Genomic DNA, 10,884 nt, shown 5'->3' with positions numbered 1-10,884 from the left:
CCCATTTTCTAATAAAATTCTTAGAGCATATTAGACATTAGAAAAAACAAGTATTTCACACTAAAACTTGGGTTAGAGCTTTGAAAGAGGATGTTTACTAATCCCATTAATCTCTAATAGTAGAATGCCATTAAAAAAGAAAAAAAAATTTTTTAAGACAAAATGGGGAATATGTTAGAGAGCAACTTATAAACAATTCAGGCCTCCCTGATTTGTTTATAAGTTTTCCCTTGAGAAAACTTACCTTTTATCACTTATGCATATTCTGATTCCAGAAAACTCCAAGTTTTATTGATTATTATTAAATATCAGCTCTCCTGGAAGCGACAGTAACTGTAGCAGGAACTAATAGGGGAGGCAAAGGGACCATCCTGATTGGAAGGAAATGAAGATAAAAATAATTGAAAATCGGGGCACCTGGGTGGCTCAGTCGGTTAAGCTGCTGCCTTTGGCTCGGGTCATGATCCCTGCAGGGTCCTGGGATCGAGCCCCACATCGGGCTCCCTGCTCAGTGGGGAGCCTGCTTCTCCCTCTCCCTCTGCCTGCTGCTCTTCCTACTTGTGCTCTCACTGTCAAATAAATAAATAAAAATCTTTAAAAAAAAAATTGAAAATCATAGTTAAAGTGGCCTTTTTGGAGAAATATCTGTAGAATGTAGTTTTTAAAAATCACACTTTTCAGTGAAATGATTGCTCCTAAGAACTTATAATAGTTTGTCATATAATTGAGAACACATATTTTTTGCTAAGTATTGTGGTAGCATTTAGCTGGATATATTGATGGTTTTCTGTGCTCTTATAATCACTGAAAATTATCATTTTTGCATTGCATTTTCTCAAGTGTTTTTATGTTTTCATTTCAGCCTGGAATCTGAAATTTAATCTGGCTCATGAATGTGGCTACTCCATTTCAGAATTAAATGAAGATGACAGGAGAAAAGTAGAAGAGATCAAAGCAAAGTTGTTTGGTCATGAGAGAACAACTGACTTGTCCAAGGTATGAAAGAAATCTAGAAATGAAGAGAGAAAATGTGAAAGAAAGGGCCGTAGAGTTTGTATCTCTTTACTTGGGCATTGATGACACGAGCTGAGTCATTGATAGTCTTCAGATAAAGCGTTAAGAGTCTTATTTCTTCAAAGTTAATATTTAAGGATTAGATTCAGTAGGTGTTAATTAATTCCAAACTCATCTTTTGAAAAAAATTATCTCCTTAGGAAAATAAGAATAGATTTGCTTTGTCATTTGACTTCCTATCCTGACATGTATTGATTTTCTCTTGCTGTTCAGTATAGTTTCGAATTCTTTAATAGATGGAATCAACATGGTATATATTCTGAGAATTACACTTTTCACACAGAGTTGGGTTTTTGAGATTCTTCTGTGTAGATGTATATAGTTTTAGTTTATTCATTTTTAGTACTTTAAGTATTCTAGTGTGAGAATATATGATAGTTTGTCCATTCTCTTGTGGATAGGGCATTTGGTCTGCTTTCATGAATGGTAATAGGGTATGGTAATACCTATCTTACAGGGTTTTGGTATGGGTTATATGAGATGATGCTTAGTGGAATGTGTGATATCTCGTTCTCAATAATTGGCAATTATCATTATTATTAATACTATAAAAATTGATAATGCATAGACTTTTTGGCCTAATTCATAGTTTTTTAGAAAATTTTTTGTCAGTGATACAGCATAATTATTTGGCTTATCTCTTTTTTGGAAAAGTTTTTAAAAGTATAAATTAGATTGTATATTAGATTTATGTATATGTTTGAGATCATCATCACCATCCCATTTCCAGAAACTCTTTTCATCTTGCAAGAGTGAAACTTTGTACTTATTAAACAGTTTCTCTCCATTCCACCCTCCCGTCAGCCCCTAGCAAGCACCATTCTGTCTTTATGATTTTTTTTTTTTTTAGATTTTATTTATTTATTAGAGAGAGAGGGCAAGCACAAGTAGGGGGAGCAGCAGAGGGAGAGGGAGAAGTAGGCTCCCCACCAAGCAGGGAGCCTGATGCGGGGTTTGATCCCAGACCCTGGGATCATGACCTGAGCTGAAGGCAGATGCTTAACTGACTGAGCCACCCAGGCACCCCTATGATTTTTTTTTTAAGATTTTTAAAAAATGTATTTATTTGAGAGAATACAAGAGAGAGAGCACGAGTCAGGTGAGGGGCAGAGGGAGAAGCAGACTCCCTGCTGAACAGGGAGCCCAACTTGAGGCTCTATCCTGGGACTCTGGAACCATGACCTGAGCTGAAGGCAGACACTTAACAGACTGAGCCACCCAGGCGCCTTGTCTTTATGATTTTCATTAAGTACCTCATATAAGTAGAATCATACAGTATTTGGTTTTTGTGATAAGTTTATGTCATTTAGCATAATGTCTTCAGGGGTTATCCATGTTCTACCTTATGTCAGAATTTCCTTAAAGTGAGTCTCTTAGAGATAGTATATAGTTGAATAATGGTGTTTTCACCATTCTGCCATCCCTGATGTTTTGATTGAGTTTGATCCATTTATATTTAAAGTAATTACTGATAAGGTGTGACCTATTTCTGTCATTTTGCTATTTGTTTTCTATGTCAAGGAACTGATTTTTATGTTCAGGTACAACTCCAAACCATAAGATTATTTGCCTTACTGCCCTTTAGCCCACAGAAGTGCAGAGGACAAAATTTTGTAGGCTCCTAAAGACACCCTCTTACATTGCTTGTTGGCATTAACTACTCAGATCATTTTGACTCCCCCCAAACTATAACAAAATTCACTTTGTATGTACGGATTTACTGTCTTTGCTTAGCAGGATACTCTCTCCTCTCTTTTCCCTTTTTTGTTTGGTAACCTCTGAAGACAGGAAAAGTTTGAAGTCAGTAATTTATATCATTATGGTATATGGACCAATATCTCTTAAGTTTATAAAGAAAACCATAAAACAAACTTAAGAGTAAAAATAAAACAAGCCAAACTAAGAAAGTAGTAAGAAAGAAATTATAAAATCAAATGGATCAATTAATGGACTAGAAAACAGGAAAATAAGAGAATTGAACATTAACACTTAAGAGTTGAATCTTGGAATTATTCCACATCAATAGGTGATCTCTAACTAGAAGATTACAAGAAAATAATTCGATGTTATAAATTAAAAGGAGTATGCTAAGCATACCATTGAGAAATTTTGAAATTATAAGAGAATATAATATATACCTGTTTTTTTATTAGGTTTAAAATTTTCATGAATTGGCTGATTTTCTAGGAAAATGTCAATAAATCTTAAATAGATTAGACATGAACAGGATAGAAAATCCTTGTCTCTCAGAGATTTATCTTCCAAGAAAAGTAGCTGACTTGTTACGAAATGTTATAGAGTATTTCCTGGGTTTGATACTGGTAGTGTGGTTATATGACAGGTGAATGTCCCTATTCTTAGCAGATGCAGTGGTGAACTATTTAGGATTGAAGTGTCATATACCAGTGTTTGTATAGAGAGATAAAACTGATAGGGGAAAATGTTCAATTGTTGAATCATGGCAGAAGGAATTCCAGTGTTTATTTTAACATCGTATCAGCTTTTTAAAAAAAGACTTTATATTTTAGAACTGTTTAAAGTGCACAACTAGGGGCACCTGGGTGGCTCAGTCGTTAAGCGTCTGCCTTCGGCTCAGGTCATGATCCCAGGGTCCTGGGATCGAGCCCCACATCGGGCTCCCTGCTCGCAGGAAGCTTGCTTCTCCCTCTCCCACTCGCCCTGCTTGTGTTCCCTCTCTCGCTGTGTCTCTCTCTGTCAAATAAATAAATACAATCTTTAAAAAATAAAAATAAAAAATAAAGTTCACAACTAGGGGCGCCTGGGTGGCTCAATCAGTTAAGTGTCTGCCTTCGGCTCAGGTCATGATCCCGGAGTCCTAGGATTGAGCCCCACATTGGGCTCCCTGCTCGGTGGGGAGCCTACTTCTCCCTCTGCCTCTGCCTGCCTCTCCCCCTGCTTGTGCTCTCTCTCTCTCTATCTCTCTCTCTCTGTGTCAAATAAAGAAATAAAATCTTTAAAAAAAAAATAAAGTTCACAGCAGAATTGAGAGGAAGATACAGAGATTTCCCATAGACCCCCTGCCCTGACACATGCATTTCCACTGCCATTATCAGCATCCCCTACCAGAGCAGTACGTTTGTTACAATTGATGAACCTACATTGACACATCATAATAACCCAAAGTCCATAGTTTACATTAGGGGTCGCTCCTGGTGTTATATATTTTATGGGTTTGGACAAATGTGTAATGACATCTATCCATCACTGTGTCATACAGAGTATTTTCACCACCCTAAAATTTAGTCTATTTAATTCTGCCTCCTTCCAACTTCCACTGCAACTGCTGATCTTTCTGCTGTCTCTATACTTTCAATGTGTCATATAGTTGGACTAAAACAGAATTTAGCATTTTCACATTGGCCTCTCTGGATTATTAATATGCATTTAAGTTTCCTCCATGACTTTCCATGGCTTGATAGCTCATTTCTTTTTAATGTTGAATAATATTCCATTGTCTTGATGTGCCACACAGTTTATTTCATCTACTGAGGAATATCTTCGTGGCTTCCAAGTTTTGGCAATTATGAATAAAGCTGCTATAAACATCCTTATGCAGTTTTTTTGTGCGTGGAAATCGGACATTTCAGCTCTTTTGGTTAATTATCAGGGAGTGTAAATGCTAGATTGTATGGTAAGAGTATGTTTAGTTTTGTAAGAAACCACCAAGCTGTTTATAACTTTGTATGTCAGCTATACTTCAATTAAAAAAAAAAAAACAGACCACACACACACACACATTTAAATGGAGGAGAGAAAAAAAACCCACCACATTGTCTCACAAAGTGACTGTACTGGGATGCCTGGATGGCTCAGTCATTAAGCGTCTGCCTTCAGCTCAGGCCATGGTCCCAGGGTCCTGGGATCGAGCCCTGCATCGGGCTCCCTGCTCAGTGGGAAGCCTGCTTCTCCCTCTCCCACTCCCCCTGCTTGTGTTCCCTCTCTCGCTGTGTCTCTCTCTGTCAAATAAATAAATAAAATCTTTAAAAAAAACAAACAAAAAAAAAACAAAGTGGCTGTACCATTTTTTATTTTTACCAACAGTGATTCAGAGTTCCTGTTGCTCCACATCCTTGTCAGCATTTGGTATTGTCAGTGTTCTGGATTTTGGCCATTGTCATAGGTGTGGAGTGAAGTCTTGTTGTTTTGTTTTACTTTTTAAATTTTTTTAATTTATAAATTTTATTTATTTATTTGAGAGAGAGAGAGTGCATAAGCAGGGGGAGGGGCAGAGCGGGAGGGAGAAGAACAAAGAGACTCGTGCTGAGCGTGGAACCTGACGTGGGGCTTGATCTCATGACCCTGAGATCATGACCCTGAGATCACACCTGAGCCGAAACCAGGAGTAGGATGCTCAACTGACTGAGTCACCCAGGTGCCTAGGAATTTCGTTTTAATTTGCATTTCTCTGATGACATATGATGTGGAACATCCTTTCATATGCTTATTTTCCAGCTGTATATCTTCTTTGGTGAATTGTCTATTAATGTCTTTGGCCCATTTCTAAATTGGGTTGATTTTTATTGATTCTTTAGAGTTCTTTGTATATCTTAGATAATAGTCCTTTATCAGATGTGTCTTTTGCAAATATTTTCTTCCAATCTGTGACTTGTCTTTTCATTCTTGACATTGTCTGTCACAGTACAGAAGTTTTTAATTATAATGAGTTCAACTTATCAATTACTTTTTCAAGAACTGTACCTTTGAGGTTATATCTAAAAAGTAATCATTGTATCCAAGGTCATTGAGGTTTTCTCCTTTGTTATATTCTAGGCTTTGCATTTTACATTTAGGTCTATGATCCATTTTGAGTTAATTTTTGTGAGGAGTTTTAAATCGGTGTCTAGATTCATTTTTTTGCATGTGGATGGTCAGTTCCAACACCATTTGTGGAAGAGACTGTCTTTGCTCCATGCCTTTGTCCCTTTGTTAAAGGGACAGATCAGTTGACTGTATTTACATGGATCTATTTCTCGGCTTTGTTCTGTTCTTCAATCTATTTGTCTATTCTTTGACCAGTACCACACTGTCTTAATTACTGTAGCTTCATTGTAAGTCTTTTAGTGTCAGTCCTCCCAATTGTTCCTTTTCTTCAGTATTGTGTTGGGTATTCTGAGTCTTTAACTTTCCCATATAAACTTTGGAAACAGTATGTCAATATACACAAAACAACTTGCTGGGATTATGATTAAGATTGCAATGAATCCCTAGGTCAGGTTAAGAGGAACAGGGTCAAGTTGGGAGGTCTTGAGAACATTGAGTCTTTCTGTCCATAAACATAGAATATCTCCATTTATTTGATTCTTTGACTTTTTTTTTTTTTTAAGATTTTACTTATTTATTTGACAGAGAGAGACACAGCGAGAGAGGGAACACAAGCAGGGGCAGTGGGAGAGGGAGAAGCAGGCTTCCCACTGAGCAGGGAGCCCGATGTGGGGCTCGATCCCAGGATCCTGGGATCATGACCTGAGCCAAAGGCAGATGGTTAACAACTGAGCCACCCCGGAGCCCCTCTTTGACTTCTTTTATCAGGATTTTACAGTTTTCTTCATAGAGAGCTTATAGATATTTTGTTAGGTTTAATGTAAGCATTTCATTTTTGGGGGTGCTAATATAAATGGTATTGTGTTTTTTGTTTCGAGCTCCACTTATTCATTGCTGGTATATAGGAAAGCAGTTGACTTTTGTCTATTAACTTGTATCCTGCCATTTGCTATAATTGCTTATTAGTTCCAGGAGTTTGTTAATTCTTTTAGATTTTCTGCATAGATGATCATATCATCTACAAACACAGTTTTTTTTCTTCCTTCTCAATCTGTGTACCTTTATTTCCTTTAGTTGTTTTATCACATTAGCTAGAAATTCCATTTTGATGTTGGAAAGGAGTGGTGAGATGGGATATCATTAACTTGTTCCTGGTCTTTGTGGGAAAGCTTCTAGTTTCTTACCGTGAGGTACGAGGTTAGCTGGAGGTTTTCTGCCAATACTCTTTATCATGTTGAGGAAGTTTCCTTCTATTCCTAGTTTACTGATAGTTTTTTTTTTTATCACGAAAAGGTGTTGGATTTTGTCAAATTCTTTTTCTGTATCTATTGATATAATGGTCATGTTTCTTTTTTTAGCCTGTTGATGTGATCATATTAATTGATTTTTGAATGATAAGTCCCACTGGTCATGGTGTATAATTATTTTTATACTATGTTGTATTTGATTTGGTATTATTTTATTGAGGATTTTTGCATCTATTTATGAGAGATACTGGTCTGTGTGTTTTGTTTTTTTTTTTCTTTTTTTCTTGTAATGTCTTTGTCTGGTTGTGGTATTCATAGAATGAATTAGGAAGTGTTTCTTCTGCTTCTGTCCTCTGAAAGAGATTGTAAGGAATTGGTATAATTTTTTCTTTCTTTTTTTTTTTTTTAAAGATTTTATTTATTTGACAGAGAGAGACACAGCGAGAGAGGGAACACAAGCAGGTGGAGTGGGAGAGGGAGAAGCAGGCTTCCTGCAGAGCAGGGAGCCCAATGCAGGGCTCGATCCCAGGACCCTGGGATCATGACCTGAGCCGAAGGCAGCTGCCTAACCGACTGAGCCACCCAGGCGCCCTGGTATAATTTTTTCTTTAAATGTTTGGTAGAATTCACCACTGAAGCCAGCTGGGCCTAGCATTTTCCCTTTTGAAAGATTATTGATTCAATTTCTTTAATAAATAGATGCCTATTCAGAATGTCTTTTCCTTTTTGTGTGAGTTTTGGCACATTGTGTCTTTCAAGATATTGGTCCATTCCATCTAGGTTATCAAATTTGTGGTCATATGGTTGTTCATTCTATTCCTTTATTTTCCTTTTAATGTCCATGGGATTTGTAGTGATGTCACCTCTTTCCTTTTTGATATTAGTAATTTGTGTCTTCTCGCTTTTTTACTTTCTGGCTAGAGGCTTATTGATTTTGTTGGTCTTTAAAAGAAACAGCTTTTTTGTTTTGTTCATTTTTCTGTTTTTTCTGTTTGCAATTTCATTGATTTCTGCTCTAAATCTTATACTTTTTCTGTTTGCTTTGGACTTAATTTGCTATTCTTTTTCTAGTTACCTAATGTAGAAACTTGGGTTATTGATTTTAGATGTTTCTTCTTTTCTAATATATACATTTAATGCTAAAAATTTCCTTCTATGCCATGTTTTCCCTGCATCCCACAAGTTTTCATAAGTTGTGTTTTCATTTTAAGTTAATATGTTTTTAAATATTAGGTTAATATGTTTTTAAATTTTTCTTGAGATTTATTCTTTGATTCATGCTTTATTTAGAAGTGTGTTGTTTAATCTCCATGTATTTAGGGATTTTCTTATTATCTTGCTTTGATTTCTAGTTTAATTTCATTGTGGTCTAAGAGCAGACATTATGTGATTTTTATTCTTTTAAATTTGTTAAGGTGTATTTGATGGCTCAGAATGTGACCTGTCTTAGTGAATATTCCATGGGAGCTTAAGAAATTGTGTATTCTATTGTTTTTGGCTGAAGTAGTCTATAGATATCTATTATATCTAGTTGATTTATGGTGTTGTTGAATTATGTCCTTACTGATTTACTGCCTAATAGATCAGTTCATTCTGATGAGGATGTTGAAGTCTCCATTTATAATAATGGATTCATCTATTTCTCCTTGTAGTTTTATCAGTTTTTGCTTCATGTAGGTTAACGCTCTTTTGTTAGGCACATATACGTTATGGATCATTATGTCTCAGAGAATTGACCCCTTTATCATTATGTAATGGCCTTCTTTATCCCTGATAACTTTCTTTGCTTTGAAGTCTGTTTGGTTTGAAATTAATACAGTATTCTGACTTTCTTTTGATTAGTTTTAGAATGGTATATTTTTTTCCATCCATTTACTTTTTTTTTTTTAAGATTTTATTTATTTATTTGATAGAGAGAGAGAGAGAGAGAGAGAGAGCACAAGCAGGGGGAGTGGCAGGGAGAGGGAGAAGCAGGCTCTCCCTGAGCAGAGAGCCCGATGCGGGGCTTTGACCTGAGCCAAAGGCAGATGCTTAATCGTCTGAGCCACCCAGTTGTCCCATCCATCTATTTACTTTTAATCTATATGTGTCTTTATACTTAAAGTGGCTTCCTTGGGATGCCTGGGTGGCTCAGTTGGTTAAGCGTCTGCTTTCAGCTCAGGTCATGATCCCAGGGTCCTATGATGGAGTCCTGCATTGGGCTCCTGGCTCAGTGGGAGCCTGCTTCTCCCTCTGCCTGCCGCTCCCCTGCTTGTGTTCCCTCTCTTTCTCTGATAAATAAATAAAATCTTTAAAAAAAAAATAAAGTGGCTTCCTTGGGGCGCCTGGTGGCTCAGTCTGTTAAGCGTCCAACTCTTAATATCAGCTCAGGTCATGATCTCAGGGTTGTGAGATTGAGCCCCGCATGGGGCTCTGTGCTGGGTGCGGAGCCTGCTTAAGAGTGTCTCTCCCTCTCTTCATCTAACCCTCCCCCAACCCCTCTCTCTCTTAAAAATTTAAATAAATAAAGTGGCTTTCTTTCTTTTTTTTTTTTTGGAGTTGTTTTTCCATTTATTAGACAACCCTGGGCCTATTTACTTGAAATCTCCTTTCTAGTGATAGATATAGATACACATATGCATATCCATCCATACATATACATATGCATATGTGTGTACATGTGTGTATGTATATATATTATAAATTTCACCTCCTTTATTGAGTTTGTTCAGCAGAGGGGGTAAAATTGAAAATTCACTCTAGGCTAAAAGCCAATACACAAAAGTAGTACTTTTGTTTGAGGCTCTGGTGTTGGATTCTTGGCTCCATCAAAAACTCACTTTGAAGTTTTAGAAATGTTACCTAACCTTTATCTTGTTCTTAGATTCAACATCTATAAAATGGAAATGTTAATGACATCTACCTTCTAAGATTTTGCTAAGTATTAAGTCATATTATACACATAAAATGATTAGCAGTTCTGTATCTAACACATAGTAACACTCCCAAAATTATTTACTGTTGTTACTGTTCTCAATGAAAAGCTCAGTGAGATAGGAACTATTGTCCCACTTACTAAAATGATATTTTAACTTTATCTTCAAGCTTTGTTATGTCACCACTACTCCTAATCATGGACTGAGTATTTAATTATAAATGATATTTTATTTTATTTTTATTTTTTATAAATGTAATTTTATTTAAATTCAATTAATTAACTTATAATGTATTATTTGTTTCAGGGGTACAGGTCTGTGATTCATCAGTCTTATATAATACCCAGTGCTCATTGCAACACATACCCTCCCCAATGTCCATCACCCAGTTATCCCATCCCTATAACCCCCTCCTTTCCACCAACCCTCAGTTTCCTATGATTAAGAGTCTCTTATGGTTTGTCTCCCTCTCTGGTTTCGTCTTGTTTCATTTTTTCCCTCTCTTCCCTATGATCCTCTGTTTTGTTTCTAAATTCCACGTATCAGTGAGATCATATGATAATTGTCTTTCTGTTATTGACTTATTTCGCTTAGCATAATACCCTCTAGTTTCATCCACGTCATTGCAAATAAAGTGGCTTTCTCATAGATAGCATGTAGTTAGATCTTGTTTTTTTATTCACTCTGACAATCTTTGTCTTTTAATTAGTGTACTTAGATAATTGATTTTCAAAGTGGTTATTGGTGATATACTTGGAGTAATATCTACCATATTCACTACTATTTTTTATTTTGCCTTTGTTCTTCATTCCAATTTTTTCTCCCACTTTGTTTCTGTCTTTTGTGTTTTAATTAAGCATTTTATA

General features: G+C 36.2%; 1 protein-coding gene across 3 annotated transcripts in view; it reads left to right on the top strand.

The window, feature by feature from the left end:
* ALMS1 (ALMS1 centrosome and basal body associated protein) overlaps window positions 1-10,884 on the top strand; it is a 192,731-nt gene that overhangs the window by 70,224 nt on the left and 111,623 nt on the right. For all 3 annotated transcript variants that reach the window (XR_013441735.1, XM_078056402.1, XM_078056403.1), the window contains exon 9: window positions 863-996. Coding sequence is in view for 2 of the 3 variants with exons in the window: in XM_078056402.1 (XP_077912528.1) it covers window positions 863-996 (134 nt within the window). In the remaining variant the exon portion in view is untranslated. The remainder of the gene's footprint in view (window positions 1-862; window positions 997-10,884) is intronic.

This window comes from Halichoerus grypus, chromosome 10 (genome assembly GCF_964656455.1).
Source record: "Halichoerus grypus chromosome 10, mHalGry1.hap1.1, whole genome shotgun sequence".
Lineage (NCBI taxonomy): Eukaryota > Metazoa > Chordata > Mammalia > Carnivora > Phocidae > Halichoerus > Halichoerus grypus.
The sequence above is the reverse complement of the archived record's forward strand: the minus strand, read 5'-3'. Positions and strand labels throughout refer to the sequence as shown.